We start from the raw sequence: 27,927 nt of genomic DNA, 5'->3' as shown, positions 1-27,927 counted from the left end.
AAACAAAATAAAAACTTAAGAAAGCAACAATGATCGCAATTTATTATTGTAATTCATTTATATAAAAAACGTTATTGTTATGAATTATTGCAATTCATTTGTTGTAAGACGAACTGACTAAAACAAAACTGTACAAACGGATTACAATTTATTAATTTTAAAAACTTTACTGCAATTAATTAAAAAATAATGCAATTACTTTATTGCAATTAATAAAAAATTATTGTAATTAATTTGCTGCAAGACATACAAAAACTGATTTCAATGTATTATTTCTATTAATTTAATAGAAAAACGTTAAACTTTAAAACTCTAAAACTTTAGAAAGGAACAATAATAGCAATTTATTATTACAATAATTTATAAATAAACTTTATTGCAATTCATTTGTTGCAAGACATGAACTGACTAAATAAAAAACTGTACCAACATGGATTACAATTTATTATTGCATTGATTTATTAAAGAAACTTCATTGCAATAATTAAAAAATATTGCAATTGTTTTGTTGTAAGACAAAAACTGACTATAAACTGTACAAACACTGATTACAATTTATTATTGTATTGTTTTATTTTAGAAACTTTATTGCAATTATTTTGTTTTAAGACAAAAATTGACTAAAAGCTGTACAAACACTGATCACAATTTATTACTTAATTGCTGCAATTCATATATTTTAGAAACTTTCTTGCAATTAAAAAATATTGCAATTATTTTGTTTTGTGAGACAAAAAACGACTATAAACTGTACAAACACTGATCACAATTTATTTACTGTACAAAAACTTTATTGCAATTAAATAAAAATGATTGTAATTAATTTTTTGCAAGATATAAACTGTGCAAAAACTGATTTCAATGTATTATTGCTATTAATTTATATAAAAAACTATATTGCAATGCAATAAAAATGATTGCAATTTATTTGTTATAAGATGCTGTGATTGCAATTTATTATTGCATCAATTTATTATTGAAAAATGTAGGTTATTTATTATAATGTACTTGCAGTTCGATACGACTTTGGAGGTTGACCTATAAATGATTGCGTCCGGTTCAAACAGCACTTGTGTTTAATCTCTGGCCTTCAGAAACCGTACGTGTGTAAGATCCCCGGCTGTACGAAGCGCTACACCGACCCCAGCTCTCTGAGGAAGCACGTGAAGACGGTTCACGGACCCGAGGCTCACATCACTAAGAAGCACCGCGGAGACACCGGCCCGCGTCCGCCCGGTCTGACCCCTGCAGGTCAAACCTCTGAACTTCTGATAGAAAAAGAGGAGCGAAGCAGAGAGGACTGCAAACTACTCGCTCCAGAAGGCACACTGGTAAGACTTCAGCCCGATTAGATTAGATTCAACTTTATTGTCATTCAGAGGTGGACAGTAACAAAGTACATTTACTTGAGTTCTGTACTTAAGTACACTTTTTGAGTATCTGTACTTTACTGAAGTATTATTTTTTAGGGATACTTTTACTTTAACTTCGCTACATTTCAAAGAAAAATATCGTACTTTTTACTCCACTACATTTCTATCAAGGTCCTCGAAGTCAAAAGTCGTTTCTGTAGCAGCTTTGCAAGTCAGTGGATGATTTTTTTTCTTCTTTAAAAGTGTTTTTTTTGCAAAATGTAAATGTCTGGGAGAAAGAGAAGCATAGACATATGGATGAATCTGAAAAAGCCTGATGAAAGAGCACGAGTACTGAATAGAGCTTTCTTTTGTGTTTTTTCGCACATAAACAGACCAATACACACAAAATGTCAATTTTCATTTTGGAAAGTATTCACGTAAACAAAGTTGATTATGTCTTAAGTGAACGTAAACAGTTGGGGGAATATCGGATGTGTATCAGTGTATTGGATCCGTGCATTCAGCCTTAAAGTGACAGCAGCTTTGTAAAAAGCTTTGTAACTTTTAAGTATTTAAATGAGTTCAAGGTGGTCGTATGGAGCATCACTGACTGGCTTAAACCAGCATGCATTTATACAACAATGCAACAATAATAAAATAATGCATTGACATAAAAAAGGACATTTACTTTTGATACTTAAGTACTTTTAAAAGCAAGTACTTCTGTACTTTTACTTAAGTAAAAATAGTTTTTAACAACTTTCACTTGTAACAGAGTAATATTTGACTAGTAGTACTTTTACTTTCACTCGAATAATGGAGTTGTGTACTTTGTCCACCTCTGTTGTCATTACACAAGTACAAGTACAAGGCAACGAAATGCAGTTTAGGTCTAACCAGAAGTGCAATAGCAGCAAGTGCAGGATATAATGGTTGAATAAGTGCAGGACAAGGATATGTACTGAATATATATAAATATATATATAGAGAGATGTTATTACTATAAACATAATTTACAGGTGAATATGTACCGTGAATAAATATACAGATGGCTATTACTATAAACAGAATTTTACAGATAGAGGTATACAATGATATGTTAGGCTAAAATGAGGAATATGGCAGTGGATTAAGGTGGTGCAATAAATTATGGACAGAAGCTATCCGAAAAAAGTGTAAAAGTGCAGTGGAAAGTGATTGCATATAACAGTTAGAAGTAATATGTAATTCGGTGCAAAATGCATAAGTAAACAGTTGTTACTGTATGCTCACGGTAATGGAGAGTCGTGTGCATTAGGGGTGGGAATCTTAAGGCACTTAACGATTCAATCCGATTCCGATTCTGGGAGTAAGGATCCGATTCCCAAAACGATTCTTAACATACATTTTTGGTAAATAATTATCCTGCTGTGCAAATACATGAACTTTACATTTTAACCAAAATTGGAGCTAACGTGTGTTTTGTTTTTAGTTAGAATACACTCACCTAAAGGATTATTAGGAACACACACTAATACTGTGTTTGACCCCCTTTCGCCTTCAGAACTGCCTTAATTCTGCGTGGCATTGATTCAACAAGCTGCTGAAAGCATTCTTTAGAAATGTTGGCCCATATTGATAGGAGAGCATCTGCAGTTGATGGAGATTTGTGGGATGCACATCCAGGGCACGAAGCTCCCGTTCCACCACATCCCAAAGATGCTCTATTGGGTTGAGATCTGGAGACTGTGGGGCCATTTTAGTTCAGTGAACTCATTGTCATGTTCAAGAAACCAATTTGAAATGATTGGAGCTTTGTGACGGTGCATTATCCTGCAAACAATGCTCAGGTAGGCCGTGGCATTTAAACCATGCCCAATTGGCACTAAGGGGCCTAAAGTGTGCCAAGAAAACATCCCCCACACCATTACACCACCACCACCAGCCTGCACAGTGGGAACAAGGCATGATGGATCCATGTTCTCATTCTGTTTACGCCAAATTCTGACTCTACCATCTGAATGTCTCAACAGAAATCGAGACTCATCAGACCAGGCAACATTTTTCCAGTCTTCAACTGTCTTCCAGTCTTCTTATTTGTAGTGGAGATGAGTGGTACCCGGTGGGGTCTTCTGCTGTTGTTGCCCATCCGCCTCAAGGTTGTGTGTGTTGTGGCTTCACAAATGCTTTGCTGCAGACCTCGGTTGTAACGAGTGGTTATTTCAGTCAAAGTTGCTCTTCTATCAGCTTGAATCAGTCGGCCCATTCTCCTCTGACCTCTAGCATCAACAAGGCATTTTCTCCCACAGGACTGCCGCATACTGGATGCTTTTCCCTTTTCACACCATTCTTTGTAAACCCTAGAAATGGTTGTGTGTGAAAATCCCAGTAACTGAGCAGATTGTGAAATACTCAGACCGGCCCGTCTGGCACCAACAACCATGCCACGCTCAAAATGGCTTAAATCCCCTTTCTTTCCCATTCCGACATTCAGTGTGGAGTTCAGGAGATTGTCTTGACCAGGACCACACCCCTAAATGCATTGAAGACACTGCCATGTGATTGGTTGATTAGATAATTGCATTAATGAGAAATTGCACTTCGTTATTTTGGCTCAGAATTTCGTTTGTTGGAAACATGAACTTAATTTAGAAATGCTTTTGAAATGAAAAACTTTGCATTTAATAAGCAAAATACATTTTTGAAATGGAGAGGCAGCCGCAGACAGAGATCGGCCAGAGAAACGGAGGAGCGACTGCTGTGAGGCGTTTGTGCAAACCTGCGGAAAAACTGCATAAAACGTGCGGGTGTTGAACCCTCTCACCGGGAAAAGTGTCCCCACGGGTGAGATGCCCCTGAGCAGGTCATAGTTTGTCCATTTTATCTTAAACGAAGCAAATTCACCAGCATACGAACGTTCACCTATAAAGTTTTTCGGTGACCGCACACACAGTGGTGAAGTGGCCGTTTGAATTGAACACAGAATCGATTCTCATTCAGAATCGATTATGAATCGTTGGGTAACGAATCGCGATGCATCAACCTTTTCTCCAACCCCTAATGTACATAATAACTCAAATCATTTCTCTCCTCCTCTAGAAATCTCAGCCGAGCCCCGGTGGCCAGTCGTCCTGTAGTAGCGAACGTTCTCCACTGGGGAGCGCCAACAACAACGACAGTGGCGTGGAGATGAACCTCAACGCAGCGGGCAGTCTCGAAGACCTGACCACACAAGAGGAGAGCGGGAACCCCGGTGTGGCCGAGTCCAGCGTGGGGTCGGCGGGGATGTGTATGTCCGTGCAGGCCTTGAAGAGGCTGGAGAACCTGAAGATTGACAAACTCAAGCAAATTCGCCGGCCAACCCCACCTGGGCGGAGTGCAGGAAACAAACTACCGGCTCTCTCAGGTAAAAGACCAAAGCAAAGTCTTTTGATTGCAGTTTAAAAGCATTTTCTGTTCCTCAACCATAACGAATATGAGATCAAATGTGCATGAGGATGCTATACATACAGGCGCTGTGTAATATTGCGGCGCTGCACACATGGGACGGCTCTTGGGGAGTCGGAAAATGAGCCTATTTTCAAAAATAGTGCCGTGTTCCTTTAAAGGGTTAGTTCACCCAAAAATGAAAATTCTGTCATTAATTACTTACCCTCATGTCGTTCGACACCCATCAGACCTCCGTTCATCTTCGGGACACAAATTAAGATATTTTAGTGTAAATCTGATGGCTCTGAAAGGCCTCCATTGGCACAATACACGGTTCACACTCAAGACCCTTAAAAGACACTAAAGACGTCGTTACAAAGTCCATCTCACTACAGTGGTTCTACAATAACTTTATGAATCGGCGAGAATAGTTTTTGTGCGCAAAAAACCCCTAAATAAAGACTTATATAGTGATGATGATTTCAGAACTCGGCCTCATGAAGCTTCGAAGCGTTATGAATCAGTGAGTCGAATCAGCAGTTTGGATCGCCAAATTTCAGCAGTTTGGCGGTTTGACACGCGATCCGAATCATGATTCGACTCACTGATTCATAACGCTTCGAAGCGTCATGAGGCCGTGTTTTGAAATCGTCATCACTATATAAGTCGTTATTTAGGGTTTTTTTGCGCACAAAAACTATTCTCGCCGATTCATAAAGTTATTTTAGAACCACTGTAGTGAGATGGACTTTGTAACGACTTTTAAGGGTCTTGAGAGTGAACCGTGCATTGTGCCAATGGAGGCCTTTCAGAGCCATCAGATTTCAACTAAAATATATTCATTTGTGTTCTGAAGATGAACGGAGGTCTGACGGGTGTCGAACGACATGAGGGTAAGTAATTAATGACAGAATTTTCATTTTTGGGTGAACTAACCCTTTAAGGTTTATATTTTATAGTAATCAAACCGTAGCGTTGAAAACCAGAAATTCTGCCATTGAGTAATTCTCATGCTAACTCTGCCTTCTTCTCTGCTCCTTTCAGCAACAGGAGAGATGATGGCCATGTGTGCGCCCTCACCCTTGCTCTCCAACCGGCGTGTAATGGAGCTTGCCGCCCCTGATCTGGGTGGAGTTGGTGGAATGGGAATGTCCTGCCAACCGAACGATCGGCGCGGAAGTGGCACCAGCAGCCTGAGCTCTGCCTACACAGTGAGCCGCCGTTCGTCCATGGTCTCGCCCTACCTGTCAAGCCGACGCTCCAGTGACGTGTCCCAGGTGGGGCACTGCCAGTCTGTGATGGGGACCGATGTGCCCGGTGACCCACTGTCTCCTCAGAGCAGCCAAAGAAGCGGATCGTGCCAGAACGCTGGCGGATTGCCAGGTCTACCGAGTCTCACTCCTGCGCAGCAATACAGTCTGAAGGCGAAATACGCAGCGGCAACAGGCGGTCCACCGCCCACCCCGCTACCCAACATGGACCAAGCTGGCACCCCTGGCCGACATGTGGGATTCTTGAGGGAATGCCACGGCCAGCCTCTTCCTCCATTTCTGCAGCAAGGTGGCATGAGGAGGCACAGTGCTAACGCCGAGTATGGCACGGGAGTGATCTATCCGCATCAGGCACCCGGCAACAACACACGACGTGCCAGCGATCCAGTGCGCTCAGGGGCCGACCCGCAAGGTTTACCCAAAGTGCAACGCTTTAATAGCCTGAGCAATGTGTCCCTCATGAGTAGGCGCAATGCGCTCCAGCAGTGCGGGTCTGATGCCACCCTCAGCAGGCACATGTACTCGCCTCGTCCACCGAGCATCACTGAAAATGTCATGATGGAGGCCATGGCCATGGAACCTCACGGGAACACTGAAGGCAGAGAGCAGGGCAACATGATCCAGGGTGGAGACAGAGCTTACATGGGCTACCAGCAAACTCCGCACCATGCCAGTCAACTATCTCCTGGACAAGAAGGCTTGGGCTGCATGGATCAAGTCTACCAGTCTCAAATGCAGGGTCCATACCAGGGCCAGCGCGAGGAGATCTGCGCAACCGGGGTGATGGGTCAGGCTGACATTGCGAACAATCTTCTACAGCAAGCTGAGTACGGTATGAGCACTTGCCAGCTCAGCCCATCCGGCCCACACTTTCCGAGTCAAGGCGACGGATCAGGGCCATGGGGACAGACTAACCAACTCCACAGTCCTCAGACGGGCATGCAGTACCAAGGTGCGGGCATGCAAGGACAGCACTACCTTCACTACGACCCAACATCTGACCCCGGCCATCAAAGGGTTACTATAAAGCCTGAACAGTTCCATCCGTCCATGGGAGGATCCAGCTCCTGCCAGAACACCAAACCTCTACACCAGCATCGGCATAATGCGAATATGCAGGGATATCCACCGCAAGCACAGGGCCTGATGGGCAGGTCCTCCAATGCCAGCTGTGACTTCCATCATGGCCAGATGGGAACGCAAGCCGGTCTTCCGCAGCAAAGCCAGGCGGGATCGTTCCCGAGTGGTGGAGGTATAAATCTTGCTCTGGCGGAGAGCCGCAGGTCGCAGACACCAATGCATCAAATGAAAGAGATGATGGTGAGGAACTACGTGCAGTCCCAGCAGGCTCTCCTTTGGGAGCAGCAGCAGGAGCAAAGGGTAGTCGATGGTCTCTCCGGGAAGCCTGACGTCATAGACATGTTGCAACACAGCCCGCAGCATCAACAAGCTAACCAGAACCTTTATCCCGGTAACACTTATCAAGGCTACCCGAATCAGAACTTGATGAGTCCTCCACAAAACCGAGTTCCCAGTTCTGTCAAGGAGCATACAGCTGGGATGCAGGGCTCTTGCTATGGGCCGGACATGGTGCCACGACCACCTCAGGGACGGAAGCCTTTAAGTCGCCAGAACAGCCTCTCCCAGCAGGGAAGTGGAGCTTACCTGGGCAGCCCACCTCACCTCAGCCCGGTCCACTCCACCGCCAGTCCCAGAAGAGGAGTGCGGCTCCCACCGGTTCAACAACAACAGCAGCAGCATTCGGAAAACTTCACCAATAACAACAACCCCATGTACTACACCGGCCAGATCCACATGCACCACGACATAGAGAAGACTCAAGATGGTCCATGCCTGGCCCAGCAACACCTGACTGGGATAGACCCAAGCACCAAACCCACATCGATGGCCTACACGGATCCTGCGCCCATGTCCAATGCCTTAGAAAACCTGGACTTGGAGAACGCTCAGATTGACTTTGCTTCCATCATCGATGATGCAGAGCCTTCATCTTACAGTCCAATAAACCCGGCGCTGGGACACCACCAGTGCTCCTCTCAGACCTCCTCCCGTCTCACCACACCCCAAACCTCCATCACCCTTCCAAGTGGCCTATCTAATATGGCGATCGGGGACATGACCTCAATGTTGACGTCCCTAGCTGGGGAGAACAAGTACTTGAACACGCTGTCTTAAAGTGTTTCTATATACAGTATAATTGGGCCAAAGTGAGCATGCGGACTCACTAAACACTAAAGGTTCCTCTGAACGTGCCTCTTCTTGTTTATACGCCACGTACTGATCATTCTGCTGGTGTCCGACATGGGATCTCTTAGTTTAAGTGTGTGGAATATGTTGCTAAACATTACCGCCTAAGGACTATTACTCAAGGGGCATTCCAGTCACTACTGTGAGACTGTTAAGATGGACGTCTTTGTTTAAAATGTAAATACGAGCATTGGACTGTAAATGGTGGAAAGATAGAAACAAAGAAAATTTACTTTTTGATACATATCTGGTCATGAACACCACATAAGAAGACAAAGTGAGTGACTGTGGAAGAAGCTGGTAGGCACATTCTCTAGAAGTATACAGGACTCAAGTGCCTTTGACCATTGTGGCCTGTTTGATTCCACACAGGTACGACATGTTGGAGAAAACGAGACGGATGGATAAAAAGAATAAAGCCCAAAGTATACTTCAGTTTTGACACGAACGCCTAGCGTATGAGTCCAGCACGATGCATGAACACAGGCGGTCGACAGAAGCACACAAGAAAGTTTCGGCTTGTCTGCGCTATTTCTTTCCAGAAGTTATGAGCAATAAAAAAACGTCTTTGTACTCTTTTAAACTAGAGTTCTATGCATCTCTGAACTCCCTCACACTGTTTTTGTGTCTTCTGGAGTTTGTCTTTCCGTCCTTCTTTTTCGCCAATGAAAAGGCCAGGCCAGTGTCGCCTTGTGGACCAACTATTTAGTGCAAAGAATTTCAAGAAATTCAAATTCATACGCAAAAAAGTGTACTTTGGGCTTAATGCTGCGTTCACACCAAACGCAAATAGAGCGTCAAAACCGTGTCTAGTTTGATGGTTGAACATTTTGAATCCATTCGCAGGTCCACAGCGAATTGGACGCGCGTATAAATCGAGAGTTTGAAGCGAAATTGACGCGCGTTAAAGTCGCGCCAGGAGAAATATGTCATAAAACACCACTCTGCCGCTTTTCATTTTCATTACAAATATATATTAAACATTAATAGTCACACAAATGTGGTCCAGGCAACGCCAGGGTTTCTGCAGGTTTCACCAAGTCGAATTTAAGACTTTTTGAGACCTTTTTAAGACCATTGTGAATTAAATAAAAATGCAGTCACAAAATGACTTGCAAAGTAAATCAATTTAATTCAAATTGAACAAATCGATAAACTTGCACTTCCTCATAGCTCAATCCCACCAGGAGATCAAAATGACTGAATTTGTGGTGGTAATTTCCAGAAATTTGCATTTAAAAATTTTTCATAATTACGAGACATTTACCATATTATGTATTATGTTAGATGCACAATAGTCACACATGACAATAGAACAAACAAAATACATAAATCTTGTTTATTTTGGTTTAGGAATAATACAGGATCTCTAAGAAATGCAGGTTGATTTTTCATTGCATTTAGTAATCGCAGAAACATGAGAAACTTGAGGACTATTAGCGGAAGAATAAAATCAGTTTTATGTGTCTGTGGTACAATCTGAAAGAGACTCCAATAACACGAAAGCTGATTGGCTGCAATATAAGCTGCATGTTGATCTCATTTGTAGTCGTAATACAGCAAATTATATTTGGACTAGCGAAAACTACCAATAAAATAAAATAAAACATTCTAAAGTGCTGCAGGATTTCATTGAGCATTAGAAGTAGAGTTACATGGACGTAGGAAAATTAAGACCAGTTTAAAACGATTTAAGACCTAAAACAGAATACTTCAGTGAATTTAAGACTTTTTAAGGCCTACAATGTAGATTTTGAAGTTGTAGACTTTTTTTTTACTTTTCAAGACCCTGCGGAAACCCTGAACGCACTACATTATCTTCACTGCATGTATATTTAAATATCCTAAAAAAATAAAGTTATGAAACTTCTCTTTGCCCTCAGTCAAAACGATTTGGCAGACAACAAAAGATGATTGATGAGAGCAAAGATCGGCCGTTAGATCCACACAAGACGAATTATATCTGATGTTTAACCACTACAGAGACATCAGAGCCACAAACACCAGATCACATGGTCAGAGAGGAGTTCTCTTTATAAATAAACCACAGATTTGAGCTTTAAACAACTACATTCTCACCTGAAAAAGTCTTAAAGGAACACGACGACTTTTTGGGACTTTAGCTAAATTCAACGTATCCCACAGAGTTAGATAAGTCCATACACACCATTCTCATCTCCGTGCCGTAACTCTGTCCGACGCACCCACCGCCCCGGTCTGAGCACCCTCCAGTCTTTGTGCTAAGTTAGGCTATCTGGAGCCATTTACCTCCAGTCTTTGTGCTAAGCTAGGCTAGCTGGAGCCATTTACCTCCAGTCTTTGTGCTAAGCTAGGCTAGCTGGAGCCATGTACCTCCAGTCTTTGGGCTAAGCTAGGCTAACTGGAGCCATTTACCTCCAGTCTTTGTGCTAAGCTATGCTAGCTGGAGCCGTTTACCTCCAGTCTTTGTGCTAAGCTAGGCTAGCTGGCACCGTTTACCTCCAGTCTTTGTGCTAAACTAGGCTAGCGGTGGGTGCATCAGACAGAGTTATGGCACACACGGAGATGAGAATGGTATGTATGGACTTATCTAACTCAGGGGGATACAGTGAATAAGCTAAAGTCCCAAAAAGTCGGCGTGTTCCTTTAAAACTACATTTTGTGACACAATAACAGTAGTATTTTTAAATTATGCTGGGTTTCTCATTCGCACTTCACCACGTGACAGCAGCGAGCAGGCTCCTGATTGGTTAACGCGGCACGAATAGACGCCAAAGTTCAGATTTTTCAACTCGGGCGTCAGACGCGAATTCATATTTTAGTCACCTGAATAGTTTTTAGTTTTAGTCTAGTTTTAGTCGACTAAATATCATAAGATTTTAGTTGACTAAAACTACAGTAGATTTGGTCTCTTAAAATCTAATGAGTTTAGTTAAATTATAATACATTAAGCATTTAAGCATTACATAACCGACTGTCACTTGAATTAACATTTTGACATCATTTTGTTTTTGACATTATAAATACACGAAAGAGCTCAATTCACTTTTTTTTTTTTTTTTTTAAAAACAGCTTTATAGTTTTTATAACTTTGTATTTCTGTTTTAGTCAGTAGGCCATATCAGGTTAAGCTAAAGCTTCAAATAAGTTTTTTTTTTAATTTTTTATTTAATTTAATTTATTTAATTTCAAGTACAGAAGATTTTTTAAATGGTTTTAGTGAACTATTATAACCCTGATACTTTATTGAATATGTGTCAAATACTGGTCTTTCCTCCTGAATATGAATTAAATGGGAATTAAATTAAATACAGTTTATTGTGTAACCAAAAACGAATATATAATGCGTGACTTTTAATTATAAACAAGCTCGAAATACACCCAGGACTTTTATTTTGAAATGTCTGCGACTCTGTTGCAGTTGCAGGAGCTCATTCAAGTTCAGATGATGGAGATAAAATATGCATTGTTACAACCGTCTAAAACATATTACTATATAAACATCGTAAAGTAAACATTGTCATTATTCATCAGCATTAGTTCATAAGCAATTGCCTGGCTGTGACACAGGACATCAGTTCTGACCCGATCTCTTCCCTAATCAACATTTTTGTCTCGTTTTTATTTGTTGACGAAAATGACAGTTGATTTTCGTCATAGTTTTTGTCATCCAACACTAGTTTTTATTTAGTTATCGTCTCGTTTTCGTCAGTGAAAAAAGGTCGTTGACGAAAATTGTGACGAAAATTATTAGTCAACGAAATTAACACTGATGCACAAAAAGCACCAAATCGCGCAAGACGGTCGACGCGAGAATGAGGCGGAATCACGTCCATCGCGCGCCGCACGAAACGCGTCTATCGAACCTCCAGATGCGCGTCTTTCCATTGACTTCACATTGAAATCACTCGCTCCAGACGCTCTATTCGCGTTCGGTGTGAACGCAGCATTAGAGAAAGGGTTTTCTCATTTAAACTCATTGCTTACTGCCATAATGGCCGATTACAGAACAGTATTTTAAAGCCTTGTCAATTATCTCTCTAGGTCTAGACAAGTGCCTTCGAATCCTAATATTCATGTTTTATTTTCTGATTGTTTGACTAGTCTGCTTTCAGACAGATGTGTTAAAGGGTAACGGCACTGAGTTGTGTTTTGTGTAATGTTTCTCTTAGTCTGCGCTGCGCTATAACCCAAGCTAGCATGCATTGCACTGACAACAGCACTGAGCTGAGGAGAAGTGATCAATCTGTATTACAGTTTCCATATAGTATGAATACGTTACATACAGTGCAGGTACTTGTCAAGCTTTTGGTGTTAAGACACTTGTGCCTAACTCGTTTGAAGTGTTATCGAGGGACACAACCCTTTAAAAATGTCCACTTTCTGTGGCATACCAAAGACGACTGGCACTGAGACGAGGCCACACTTGATATTTGCGAGAAACACCGTCATGTGCTTCCATATTGCTGTGATAAAGAATGTTTCCTCTTTTTTTTTAAAGAAAAAAAAAAAACATTTTGTGGTTTTTGCATTTCTGTGTGTTTTTATATCTGTCACAGTTTCACTCAAAACTTTTTTTGCTGGCAAAAGTTCATAAAGTAGTAACAGATTTATGATATTAGCATTTATCTCATCTATTTACAAAGAAACTAAGTGATATTTTTGCGTACCGTTTTCTACATTTTTGTACAAAGGTACTATATTATACCAGTTTATAAATAAACAGAGCCTGTGATGGAAGAAGATGATGTGTTGTACTGTAATGTTTCTTTGTGCCACTGTGGAAAACACAGTAAATCACGATATGAAAACAGTTTCACAGCATCACGGTATTCATTATTTAATAAATAAACTGTATTATTAAATTATGGTTATTATTATCACCAGTTAAAATGGCATTAAATTAATGAAAACTGATTTTTTTTTTTTTTTTTGGTTGAACAAATGCTTTATTATAACAAACTTGAAACCATTTTTTTTTTATTAAAATTTAAATAAAACATGTCTAATGAACTAAATAAATTATTATAAATTAGATTAACAACTTTAAGAATAATAGAGTCCTAAGACATTTTTCTTTATATGATTTAATACAAATACATTACCAAAACGGTGGTAATCAAATACTTATCCTTTCATTTTTTCGGCTCTATGGATTTAAAAAATAATGTTTAAATTATGTAATTGTTGTTATTATTATTATTTTGACAAGTATTCAGTAGGCCTACAATAGAAATATATTTCTGTCACAATTTCATCTAGTTAAACCGTTTATTTTGACGGTTTTAGTGAGGACCTATTTCAGAGAAGATCTGTTTCAGAGTGTATTTGATAATGGCTTTTAATTAGGGCTGTCAAAAGATTAATCGCGATTAATCACATCCAAAATAAAAGTGTGTGTTTACATAATATATGTGTGTGTGTGCTCTGTTAATTATTATTTATATATAAATACACACACATTCATGTATATATTTAAGAAAAATTTGCATGTATATACTGTATATACATTTATATAATTTATAATGTATATAAATGTTTTATATATAAAAATAATATTTTTTTCTTAAATATATACATGCTTGTGTGTGTATTTATATATAAATAATAATTAACAGAGTACACACACATATATGTAAACACAAACTTTTTCGTAGACGAAACGGCGCTGCTCATTCACACAGAGAAAGAACAAGCAGATCATATATTGATATATCAGTGTTTTGAGCTTTAATATTCACAGACAATGTTGTGATTTGATTTATTGTACAGCTCTACTGTCGATGTATTCATTCATTCATCAGTTTGCGTGTTTTACGCCACATCTGCGTTATACTGTAGGTAATTCCGGGATTCCCTCTGCATCACAGAAAACATTCGGCCTTAAGTTATAAACGTACTTTTATCTGCACAGAGTGATAGCGTTCCCGAACATGTTCTATGTGTTTCCTCCTTTGCATCAACGTTTTTTTGCTAATTTGATATCCTCCAGGCTATTTTTTGTCTATGTATCCAAAGTTTTTCCATACTATCCAGGGGTTCACGACAGCGTTTCGCTTTCAGCTGGGTCTGACGTCTGACTTATGTCCATCTCCATCTTTTTGTGATTTTTTGCGTTCGTTCTCCCGCCTTCAATTCAATGCAGTCGTTTCCGGATCGTGTTTTCCCTCCCTTTGTATTATTAATTTTTACTCAGTAACGGATGTGGTTTAAAATGTAGCGAAGTACAATACTTCAAACAAAAAATACTTAAGTAAAAGTAAAATTACAGATTTTTAAAACTACTTAAAAAAGTAGAAGTACGCAGAAAAACTACTCAATTACAATAACGCGAGTAAATGTAATTCGTTACTTTCCACCTCTGAGTATTTGTGTGTTATTTAAACTTTTTTAGTTTATTCTTAGCTAAAAACACTTAGTTCTTTCAAAAATATATGTGCTCATTAATGTATATTTACTTCTTTCAAGTAATAAAGTATTCTCGTAAGTTTATAATATGCCATTGTAAATACATATGGGTGAGGGTTCGAATGCCGGTCGCATGTTGATCCTCCATCTTGAAAGTACATTAGCCAAAGAGGGACATACCCGTATATTCAAGCTTGGCCTTTGGCGTTTTAACACTCGATGGCACCGTGTCCAATGTGGACGAGGTCGAACTGGAAGCCATGTTAATCTTGGACTAAATCGGCCACCGTAGGAGTTAAAACGAAATCGGAATTGAGAGGAACAGAAACTAATATTCACTGGATGGTCATATACAAGTTCACCACTAGATGGGGGAAAATATCACACAGTGTAGCTTTAAAGAGTGTGTTAGTGATATGAGCCTATAGGACAGGGGTGTCCAAATGCGGCCCGGGGGTGAATTTCAAACGGCCCACAGCTTGTCTTTTAAAAAATATCATATATGGCCCGCCACGGATAATTTACAAATCGTGCAGTTTCACAATGTCAACACAAGGTGGCAGTACTACACTTTAGGCCAGGGAAACAGCGCTCAAAGCGGAACGAAACAGTGATACTTCTGCTCTGTGCAACTCATAAGCTCTGAATATGAACAAATGTGTTTACCTGCTGAGTGTTTCGATCACATGACCACTAAACAGCCAATGAGAAGTGTTCGAGTTTGGTGGTCTCCGAGCTGCGAATATCTCTGTGATTTGATTGAATTTAAATCCAGTTAAACTGCGCTGATTTAATCAACACTAACGTGCAAATCAGGAGAAACACTGAGCCGATTCAGTTCAAATACTTTTCAAACAACAATTCACCATCATTTATCATGGCTTTACTGTGGTAACACTCACTGTAACCAGAATTTGTCAGAAATGTAGGTTAATATCTAATTTGATTTAATTTGTAATGTAGACATGTATTAAATGAGTAATAAAGGCCAAATTGCAGACTATATTTGTCATAAACTTGCAGTTTTGTGCATTTGTATTTATATGTTTATAGACTAAATACCATAAAGCCATTCTAGATATCGAATTTTATTTTTTTTTGCCTTGTGTGCACTGCAAAAAATGCTGTCATTTAGTATTTTTTGTCTTGTTTCTAGTCTAATATATCAAAAAATTCTTAAATCAAGATGCATTTACTAGATAAGTTAAATGACATTAGATATTTTTTCTTATTTTCTGGAAAATAAAATGAAATGTTAAAACAAGCAAATATATCTGCCAATGGGGTCAGAAAAATAATGTTTCTGTTTGAAATCTTGTTTCTTGTGTCCCAAACAGAAACAAGATTATTTTTCTAATCCATTGGCAGATCATTTAGTTTGTTTCAAGCAAAAACTCAATTCATTTTGATTTTTTCCCCCAGGAATCAAGAAAAAAGATGTCATTTTCCTTAGTAAAAGCATCTTGATTTAAGAATTTGTAGATATTTGGACTGGAAAAAAGGCAGAAATACCAAGTAAGAAAAGTATGTTTTGTAGTGTGGTTTTACCTGTGCTGATCTAAATAGAGCACTTGTTCAATTTAAATAAGAATAGAGTTCTAACTCACTAATAATGTTTACATTTCACCCATTAAAACTTTTTGGTTGATGAAAGTTTTACAGATATTGTTTAATATCTATAAATGTACATCTGTGTCCTATCTCAAGCTACTGTCAGCTCAAGCTTTTGTCAAATCTGTGATGTTTCCAAGAAACAAAACATGTCATTTATATATAATAGAAAAGAGAACCGGCCCCGGGAGTGTCCACAACATCCAATCCGGCCTCCTTTAAAAAAGATTTGGACACCACTGCTATAGGAGGAGCACAACACACACACACACACACACACACACACACACACACAAACACTCTGATTATTACACACACAGGGACGTGCAGCGCACACACACACACACACACACTCTCTGATTATTACACACACAGGGACGTGCAGCGCACACACACACACACACACACACACACACACACACACACACACACACACACACTCTCTGATTATTACACACACAGGGACGTGCAGCGCACACACACACACACACACACACTCTCTGATTATTACACACACAGGGTCGTGCAGCGCACACACACACACACACACACACACACACACTCTGATTATTACACACACAGGGACGTGCAGCGCACACACACACACACACACACACACACTGATTATTACACACACAGGGACACGCAGCGCACACACACACACACACACACACACACACACTGATTATTACACACACAGGGACGCGCAGCGCACACACACACACACACACACACTCTGATTATTACACACACAGGGACGTGCAGCGCACACACACACACACACACACACTGATTATTACACACACAGGGACGTGCAGCGCACACACACACACACACACACACACACACACTGATTATTACACACACAGGGACGCGCAGCAGCACACACACACACACACACACACACACACACTGATTATTGCACACACAGGGACGCGCAGCAGCACACACACACACACACACACACACACACACTCTGATTATTACACACACAGGGACGCGCAGCAGCACACACACACACACACACTCTGATTATTACACACACAGATGCTAATTATTACACACACAGAGACGCGCAGCTGCACACACACACACACACACACTCTGATTATTACACACACAGGGACGTGCAGCAGCACACACACACACACACACTGATTATTACACACACAGGGACGTGCAGCGCACACACACACACACACACACACACACACACTGATTATTACACACACAGGGACGTGCAGCGCACACACACACACACACACACACTGATTATTACACACACAGGGACGCGCAGCACACACACACACACACACACACACTGATTATTGCACACACAGGGACGCGCAGCAGCACACACACACACACACACTCTGATTATTACACACACAGGGACGCGCAGCAGCACACACACACACACACACTGATTATTACACACACAGGGACGCGCAGCAGCACACACACACACACACACACACTGATTATTGCACACACAGGGACGCGCAGCAGCACACACACACACACACTCTGATTATTACACACACAGGGACGCGCAGCAGCACACACACACACACACACACACACACTCTGATTATTACACACACAGATGCTGATTATTACACACACAGAGACGCACAGCAGCACACACATATACACACACTCTGATTATTACACACACAGGGACGTGCAGCAGCACACACACACATACACACTCTCTGATTATTACACACACACACACACACTCATTAAAAATGAATGACTTCCGGCCACTTTGACGCTCTCGCCGGCCGCGGTGTCAACGCATTACGTTATTCTCATGATGTCTGAAAATAAAATATGAAGGAAAATTGACGGATAAGCTTTATTTGTTGTGTAACCTCATGATTAGAAATGATTGGTGTCAGTCTTTCCCCAAACCGCAAGTGCCATCCATAATTCAAACTCGTCAGGAACAAGAACAACATTCTGGGAGAGTTAAACGCTTCAGTATATTTGTTGATGTACATTAGATGTCCTCTAGATGGCGGCAGCACTACAGCTCATGATCTTGAGAGCCACACACACACACACACACACACACTGGCATATTAGATCCCTCCTCCTTTAGTTACAAAGAGAACATTTTTGCTCACTAATACTGAAATCTCTGTGACAAAGCTAATCCTCTCCATACTTGGCCTTTCCCTGTCCCTGATTATAAGATCAAAAGAAAGATTTTCCCCGACTACATGCCAGTGTGTGTGTGTGTGTGTGTGTGTAATGCCGTGGCTCTCGGTCCCTGGTACCCTGATTCGGCCCCACGGATCTAATACTGTGTGTGGTGTGTAACCAATGAGGACCGGCCCTTCGCCAACTCCGACTCGATTCTCCATCTGTGCTTTCCTCTTTTTCCTCGTTTTCCTGACTTGACCATCTTTCATCTTGCCCTAGGCACTTATGATCAGGCGAGTATCACTTTTGCTCATAATTAGAGGAGTGTTGAACCCGTCCCAAATCATGTGGCTTGTTGAGTAGTCATGTTTTGAATTGCATATTTTCAAATATCTAATTTGCGATGACTTCAAATTTCAGTTTGTGATGCCTATGAATCTCTGATCAATGCAAACCCTAATTGCACTGAGCAAATACATAGCGAATCATTTCTGACCCAAATTTTTTTAAATAATTTTTTTAAAAAATCGTAGCTTCATCGGAATGGTCAGAAACTTGCTGACTTTATTGGTACTTGGTATATGAACACCCCCCAAAAAAAGTGGTTGTAAAAAAAAAGTCACACTCAGGACCTTCGGGTCAAAAATGACCCCAATAGAAAATGAATGGGAAATTGGCAAAAATATGAAAATACAGAGTTTTTTTGTGCATACAATCTACAAATCAGCCAGGATGCAGAAAAAAAGACTCAACAGTGAAGATCTCTAAAACATCAAGAATGCAAAACAGACAAAAAAACTCACACACACACACAAAAACACAATTAGCTTTTGGAATGGCACACGTTAATTTGTGTGTGCGTGTGTTTTTGTGTGTGTGTATGTGTGTGAGTTTTTTTGTTTTTTTGATGTTTTAGATATTCACCCCTTACTGTTGAGTCCTTTTTTCTGCATCCTGGCTGATTTGTAGATTTTATGCACAAAAAAACTAATTTCCCATTCATTTCCTATGGGGGTCATTTTTGACCCGAATGTGTGACTATATTTTTTAGACCACTTAGACTTTTCAAATCCTGTCCCCATTTTTTTTTGGGTGTTCATATACCAAGTACCAATAAAGTCACCAAGTTTCGGACCATTCCAATGAAGCTACGATTTTTGTATTTTTTTTTAATAAAACGCAAGATCCACTATAGTGGTAAAAATGTGCTATTGCGTGATAAAAATGCTCAATGTGTCCACCGGATGGCACCGATCTCATTTAAAAAATTGCTTTCATGAGGCCTAGGCTTGACTCTAAAATGAAATACAGCTTAAAAAAAAAAATATATATATATATATATATATATATATATATATATATATATATATATATATATATATATATATATATATATATATATATATATATATGTATATGTTTTATTATATTCAATGGGAAAAAATGGGTCATAATTATTGCATAAATATTAATTATAAATCATAAAATTATCTCAAAACACCAAAAAAGAAAAGAAAAAATATTATTGTACAAAAATATATTTATATATATAAAAATTGTGTTTATATAAAAATATATATTATATATTTAATATATAATACAAAATTATTATTTTTTTTTAAAAATCTTAATCCTGCCCTCCGGGTCATTTTTGACCCGAAGGTCCTGAGTGTGATTATATTTTTTAGACCACTTAGACTTTTCAAATCCTGTCCCCAATTTTTTTGGGGGGTGTTCATATACCAAGTACCAATAAAGTCACCAAGTTTCGGACCATTCCGATGAAGCTACGTTTTTTTTTTTTTTAATAAAACGCAAGATCCACTATAGTGGTAAAAATGTGCTATTGCGTGATAAAAATGCTCAATGTGTCCACCGGATGGCACCGATCTCATTTAAAAAATTGCTTTCATGAGGCCTATATTTAATATATTATACAAAAATATATATTTTTTTAAATCTTAATCCTGCCCTCTGGGTCATTTTTGACCCGAAGGTCCTGAGTGTGACCCATAAATGAAGAACCCCAGAGGGTGAAGATGGGCTGATTTCTAAAGGCAGAGCGCAGAGGTTTAGCAGATCTACAGCCCGACCTAAGCCACAATCTACTGAGCTGAGGTTGCTGATACAAATGGAAATGGCAAAATAAGCGCTGAGGTTTTCACATGCAAAGAAGTGAAACCAGCATAATGACTTTCTTTTCTTGGTTTGCCATTCAAGTCGAGGCTTTTTATTCTCTTTGTCACAAAGGTTGGCATATAATTAACTCCTGTTTAATATGCTGTTAAAGAAGACTCCTCCCTTTGCTCCCTCTCTGAACCCCTGCCAAAACTCCTGCGTGCTGGAAACCCCACCCTATACCCTACACCCCACCCTAGGGCGTCCCTCAGTGCCTATGGATGGAGGTGTTCGGGGCCATTTGGGGCCCAGATTCCTGCACTTACCGGCCCGTCGGCTGTTTTTAGGCTCATTGCACACAGCAAACTGCCCTCTTTGTTTGGACATAAAGAGATAACGATACCTCGTGTATAACGTTAATGTAAATAACACTTCCCTCCCATCATCTACAGGGGCAGAGGTGAAGTGGTGAATGGGGCTTTTCTTTGTGTCTTTACTCCTCACATCCAACATCCACAGCAGGGTGTAAGTTTATGACCCATTCCATCTCTTTTCCTCTCCTGGACAAAAGGACTGTGACCTCTCATCCCTTCTCCTTTTCTCTGGCTTTCACCACCTGAAACCCTCGATTTTATGTCCCTACAAAACAAATGTCCATTAGAAACACCAAGCACTTTGGTCTTTAAAATGCACAGGATCCTGTATTAAAAGGTACCAGTGTTAGTTTTATAAGTAAATCGGATTACCATGTAAATTAATATGGTAATCATCCTGTTCTTCAATGGAAATGAACGTACCTGAGTATTAGCATCTGACATTATCATCATTTTACCGTGGTACCATAGTATTTTTTATTTGTAAGAGTTTTAAACACATCCAATTGGCATCCTGAGTAGAGTAAGTGTAAATAAAAGCCTGGTATAAAAGGAAAAACAAGGCTAAGTCACTTAATTCTACGACGTTTATGCTAAGCAAAATATCCAAGAAAACTAGCCTATACAAACCGTTTTTTCTTTTAAATCTCGGGTATTCTTTGTGTTGTGGGTTTCTTTGTAATGTCTGTATGAAAGACAAAAAGAAAAATCCGCCCGCTGTTGTAAAAACAGCGATTAAGATAAAGTTATTTTCCCCTCAGAGTTCGTTGCCGCGCTTTTTTTCCTCTGGCGCGAGCCAGCAAAATAGACGAGACGTAATCAAGACAACATAAATACATAATCGACAGTTTTCAAAAGAGCAGAAAATAATGTAATATATCACAGATGGCGTGTTATTTCATTAAATCGTTGGATAATGCAATATGACATTAATATTAATAATTATTCAAAAGCGGGATGCCGTTAAAAATAGCTTGATTAGTTATCCATTAACATGATTTAAAGGGGAAAAAGTAATTTATTTGGAAGCGCTTAGGGATCAAGGTCCACCCTACCTCGCGCACATCAGGACGTATTGCGCGGGCATTATCATGACAGTGCGCGCTCTGGCACCGCTGCGCGTTCAGGTGGGGGTTGGTGCGTGTGAATGCCCAGGTAGGGGTCCAGGAACGGTGTGTTTGAGTTTTTCTGATGTTTTTCTTTTTCAGTTGCTAAACAGATTACCGTTCAATTACTCGCACAAAAGAGGCGACAATGCAATACTTCCTACAGCGATCACCAGGAGAAGGGGCTGATGGGGGAGCGGGAACAGGTGCGATTCGCTCGTCAGAAACGCGTACCTGCGCATAGGAACGTTGTTGTTTTTTTAACAGGTAAAATGTTCAAAAATTTACCTTTTCCGTGCATAAAATTGATAAAATCTTAGCTAGAGTAATCATGCATTAAACTGCATGCTTTTTAATATTTTATCAAGTTTTTTTTTGCATGCATAGACAATATTACGATTAATAAAATGCATGCCCAATATTATTCCTGTTCGGTTTTAATATAGGCCTATACGACCTATATATCAAAATCGCTTTATTGTCATATCACAGCTGGTCTAATGAATTGGTGCATCTCCACATGCATGACATTATATGTCATATAGCTTATGCATATACTGTGATATCTCCACAGCATGACAGGATTTAACGGTGGTATTCATGACCAGAAGACATGAGCGTGTCTCTTAAAACACACTTTCTTTTGCAAAAGGTAAAAAGCTCAAAAATATCATTTTAGTATATGTATAAAATGAATGCAATATTTGCTAGAGCAGCCTATAGTCATGCATTAAACATGATTTTTTATTTATTTTATCAAGTTTTTTTGCATGCATAGCAGACAGCATATTACGATTAATAAAATGCATGCCTAATATTATTGCTATATGTTTTTAATACAGGCCTATACGACCAATATATCAAAATGGCTTTATTGTCATAACACAGCTGGTCAAATGAACTGGTGCATCATTATATGTCATATAGTTTACTGTTATATCTTCACAGCATGACCGGATTTAACGGGGATATTCATGACCAGAAGACATGAGCATGTGTCTCTTAAAATACACTTTCTTTTGCAAAAGGTAAAACTATTCAAAAATGTAACTTTTGCGCGCATAAAATGCCGTTTTAGCTGTAATCATGCGTTAAACTACAATTTTTTTTGCATGCATAGTAGACCACACATTACGATTAATAAAATGCATGCCCAAATTGGTGCATCTCCACATGCATATATAGCTATATATAATCTGAACAGTATGACCGGATTTAACGGTGCTATTCGTGGCCAGAAAAACGAGAAGACATGAGCATGTGTCTCTTAACTTCTGACACACTTTCTTTTGCACAATTTCTCCTTTCTTACAACACACTTCACAGTGACACGGGCTGACACCGGACCTGCCTCCGATGATGACATCACCAAAGCCGCTGCTGAACGCGCCGCGGGTTTGAGCGCTACTGCAGTCACGCGCTGTGGGGCGCGAGCGATGCGGAGCGACACTCCAGTCGTTTATCCGACCGATCCGTGCGCGCGATCCCCGGGGAAGCACGACGACGACGGCGGCGACATGGCGGAGAGGAGCCGAGGAAAGCGGAGGAAACAGGCGAACCCGCGGAGGAACCAAGGTCGGTGGAGTGGCTCAAGTTTGCTTTATTTCTGCGCTCATTCATTCCGCGTTCAGCAACTTCCCAAACTATCATCCCATGCGTGGATAAATGAAAAGCGGGAAACGTTCAGATTATTTGCGTGCATTGACTGTCAAAGTTTGCAGAACTTGCATCATTTCTGCAGTCCTCAGCATCACATCTTCAGTGGCTTTTACAGGCGCACTTCCTAATATCGGGGCTTTTACTAACGCACAAACAATGTTTCGATTTTTATTTGTCAATCCTAATAGAATAGATATTGTTTTAACTCATTACAACCTATAATCAAGCATTAAACTACATGCATTATCATTTATGTCGGACGCGTAGTAAACATAACCGCGATTAATAAAACGCAATATTCTATCGCTATTAAGACTTTTATGATTTATGTCAATGGGATTATTATGATTAATTACTTGAGCAACTTGTGCATTCATCACAAATCAAAACTACATGGTTGATACTTAAATTCACTGCAAAAAAGTGTTTCGTCATGGCATTGCACTTTATTTTTTACAGTGTATTGATATATTAAAGTACTGAATAATAAGAATGAAATGCACTTACTAAAGGGTTAGTTGCATGTAATTATGCATCATTTACTGTTGTTGTTGTTATTATTACTATGGTAAGTGCATGTAACCTATGTTAGGACACTGAAACCAGAATTGAATTCAATCATGCATATTCATTTAAAATTGATATTTAAATTCTGAATACCTTTGGCGTTGTTGAAGAAATGTTCCTTTAGTACCAGTTCCTCAGATCATTCACTGGCAGGTTTAACTCACTCTAATCTGTTTATTTCACATTTCATCCACTCTATTTGTTTCTAGATTGTGTGTAGATAAATGCATTGACAATGTCTGTGAGGTGTGAATGTGTGTTGCTGAGCGATTGTTGCAGCGTTACACACGACTGAAGACGTGTAGTTGGAGATGCACGCAGGACAGTGTGTGTTTGTGGTCAGAGAGGTTCCTCATTTGGATGCGCTGTAGGTGTCAGTTTTGTCAAGCTCACACCCGTGTGTGATCCCCAAAGCTAACGGGTTAAAGCCCATGTCACCTCACAAACACACACACACACTCATGTGTGTGTTCATGCTTCCTAGCCTTTATAAACCGCTGATGCACACGAGGAGCGTTTGAGATTTCACCAGTGGTCATTTTAATGTGCCTGATTTTGGGTATGACGTCGGTTCTCCTCGAGTTCACACAGAGAACCATCATCAACATCAGCCGCTTTAAAATAAAGGAACCGCTCAGTGATCGCTTCTATTTTTTTCTTAGTGTGAAGAACATTTTTCACGATAGAGAACCTTTCCAAGGAACTTAAAGGTTCTACTTAGAACCACCAATGCCTAAAGATCCTATTTTTAAGAGTGTAACCACGGACGGACACATCTATTGATTTAGCAGCTCAAACTTCTCGTTTTTTATTTGAAAAGTGTGTTTGTGCATCTTTCTTTACAATAAATGAACGTGCTTTAAATGCACAATATGTATTTTTAGATTAAAATGACCACTATATATTTTGTGTACATTATCCCAAATGTTTTGCAGACTTGGTCTGAAGATGTGCAGGAGTGAACGAGGTGTGCAACACTTTTAGTCTAAGCTATTTAAAAAAAAACTAAAGCGAGATATTAAAGGCGCAGTGTGTAATTTTCCGTCTGTTCTTCAACTCAAAGGCGTGTGTCTTGACTCTTGAGTGGGCGGAGCTTTTATTCCGCCGCGAGCGCTTCCGATTCTTCCGCTCATGCATATGTGTGTGTGTGTGTGTGTGTAACGCAGCGCTGTTTGATCATCTCACACACATGTGAGTGTGTTAAAGTGATGTTGTTCTGAGTGCTACTGTGAGACACTTGTTCACACTGCAGTGAGCGAGATCATATGAGGCGGTAAAACATGGCAAATCAACAATAGCAGATTTACACAATAAGACTAACTGTGTTGATCTGGAGAACAATGAGGAGTTTCTGTCCATCAATGATCCAAACAGTGTCTAAGGGTGCGTTCACACATGTCATGTTTGGTTGGATTAAAGCGCCCCCTGGTGCGATTGCTGGGTTAGTGCGGTTCAACACATGTGAAGCTGCTATCCGAACCCTGGAGCGACCCAAACAAGCGGACGAGACGCTAAAGAGACGGGTCTCAGTCCACTTCCACACCAACTCTGGTGCGGTTCCACTGATATATGAACACAACACGGACCAAAGACATGTGAACCAGCCAAAAACAGGACGTGATGTCACAAGATGTCCGCTGATTTGACGACGCGGAAAGATCGGCGTATCCAAAATGAGTAGAGGACAAACGTGGAGGAGGTGAAGAGCCTCATCAATATATGCAGATCTGCGTTTCAGGAGGAAATCCTGCGGCTGTTCTCAATGTTTTGAGGGTCAATGACAAATAAGAAAAATAAGGGCCCACACACATGCACCGGCACCCGGTGGCCTCAGGAAATCAGCCAATAGTGGGCAACATGCATTTAAGTGGGTAAATATAGGAGAAATATGGCAAAGTCACATCAATGTGCCACACTACCTGCTGCCAGAAGGTGGCGCTATGACTGTAACTGAATATTGGCTTGTTGAGTCTTCAGGTTTGGACTTTTATCAAACATGTGAAGTTTGGGGCAGATCGGATGTTGTATGTCCGAGTTACAACAACTTCATTTTTCATGGCGAGACAATGAACTTTGCCATGGACACGCCCTTCAGCGAAAACTCAAGATCTTCACAATTTAACATCACCAAGACCTTAAGATTAGACTGACCAAATATGATGTTGATCTGGATTCATCTCTAGAAGGAGTTCATTAAAGCAACTTTTGCAAATGGGAAAATTTGCAACAATTTTGCAAAGAAAATTCAAAATATCTCACTTCCTGTTGGTTTTCAGATTTCGTCCCTGAAGAGTTTTTTGTAGGTATTGGGCTGTTTCATGTGTCTACCGAATTTCATACTAGTACGTGAAACATAGCTCGAACGGCGCTTAATTGAAATTGTAGGTGGCGCTGTCGAGCCATTTTGCCACGCCTAATTCTGAAAACCATATCAGACGTAAATTTTGAGTTTTCGAGCATGTTTAGGCCCTCAAAAATGTGATTATTTTGGGAGAAGAATAATAATAGGCTGAGCAAATACAATAGGGTCCTCACACCATCAGTGCTCGGACCCTAATAATTCTTTAAAGATAAAAAAATTATCATTTTAAGCATTTTTATGTCTAAAAGATGTATGGTGTTGATTCATATTGGTTCAGCTTTTAAGACAGCATTAATTCATTATTAAACAAGATTTCTGATTTTACCACCCAGAAAATGTTAGGTGGTGCGACCATATATTCATTTAAAATAATATACATATACAATATGCATTATACTCTAAAAAATGCTGGGTTAAAAACAACCCAAAGTTGGATTGAAAATGGACTAACCCAGCGATTGGGTTGTTTTAAGCAAACATTAAACCCAACCGCTGGGTTAAAACAACCCATTCACTGGGTTAAAACAACCCAATTTCTGGGTTAGTCCATTTTCAACCCAACTTGGGTTATTTTTAACCCAGCATTTTTTAGAGTGCACTCTAAAAAATGCTGGGTTAAAAATAACCCAAGTTGGGTTGAAAATGGACTAACCCAGCAATTGGGTTGTTTTAACCCAGCGGTTGGGTTAAATGTTTGCTTAAAACAACCCAATCGCTGGGTCAAAACAACCCATTCACTGGGTTAGTCCATTTTCAACCCAACTTGGGTTATTTTTAACCCAGCATTTTTTAGAGTGTATGTGTTCAGAACAAAATTTTCCATAAAGAGTTTTTATGTTTTTTTTTATTTGTATTATTATTATTATTTGTATACATTATATAATGGTTTACATTTATATTTCTTCAGTGGGAATTGATACTTTTAAATGTAAATTTGCTGGTCACACCACAACTCAAAAAGTAAAAAAATAAAAGAGTATCTTATACAGGAAATAATGTAGATCAATTTGATATGTGACATGTATTTATAAAACATTTTTTTTAGGAAAATAATGAATTTGGACACAACAAATACATGTCATGTCATTGACCCTTGAGCATTTGATGAGCTCTTGGTGAGTTCTCAGCTGGTAAAGATAAAGCCATTGGCACACACATGAGATGATGGCGTTTAACACACAGCATTGTTCTGAATGTTCGGTGAGCAAGTCGCGAAATATACGTCATAAAAGCCGACCAATCAGGTTGTGAGTATCCCTATACTATGCCTTTAGTTTGGTAACTTTAGGT

General features: G+C 39.7%; 2 protein-coding genes across 2 annotated transcripts in view; both read left to right on the top strand.

Annotated features, from left to right (window-relative positions):
- The window catches only part of gli1 (GLI family zinc finger 1), a gene marked incomplete at its 5' end in the record, with an annotated part of 33,032 nt that extends 23,146 nt beyond the window's left edge, over positions 1–9,886 (top strand). The window contains 3 exons of the mRNA XM_079841659.1: positions 1,095–1,331; positions 4,434–4,740; positions 5,808–9,886. Coding sequence (XP_079697785.1) covers positions 1,095–1,331; positions 4,434–4,740; positions 5,808–8,230 — 2,967 coding nt within the window. The 3' untranslated portion in view covers positions 8,231–9,886. The remainder of the gene's footprint in view (positions 1–1,094; positions 1,332–4,433; positions 4,741–5,807) is intronic.
- A 12,311-nt stretch (positions 9,887–22,197) lies between these two features.
- The window catches only part of LOC307140496 (zinc finger E-box-binding homeobox protein zag-1), a gene marked incomplete at its 5' end in the record, with an annotated part of 72,258 nt that continues 66,528 nt past the window's right edge, over positions 22,198–27,927 (top strand). The window contains 2 exons of the mRNA XM_079840055.1: positions 22,198–22,255; positions 23,376–23,624. Of these exons, the coding sequence (XP_079696181.1) occupies positions 22,198–22,255; positions 23,376–23,624 (307 nt within the window). The remainder of the gene's footprint in view (positions 22,256–23,375; positions 23,625–27,927) is intronic.

Source organism: Gobio gobio (assembly GCF_949357685.1).
Source record: "Gobio gobio genome assembly, chromosome: 17".
NCBI classification, from domain to species: Eukaryota; Metazoa; Chordata; class Actinopteri; order Cypriniformes; family Gobionidae; genus Gobio; species Gobio gobio.
This window is presented reverse-complemented; position numbering and strand designations above follow the sequence as displayed.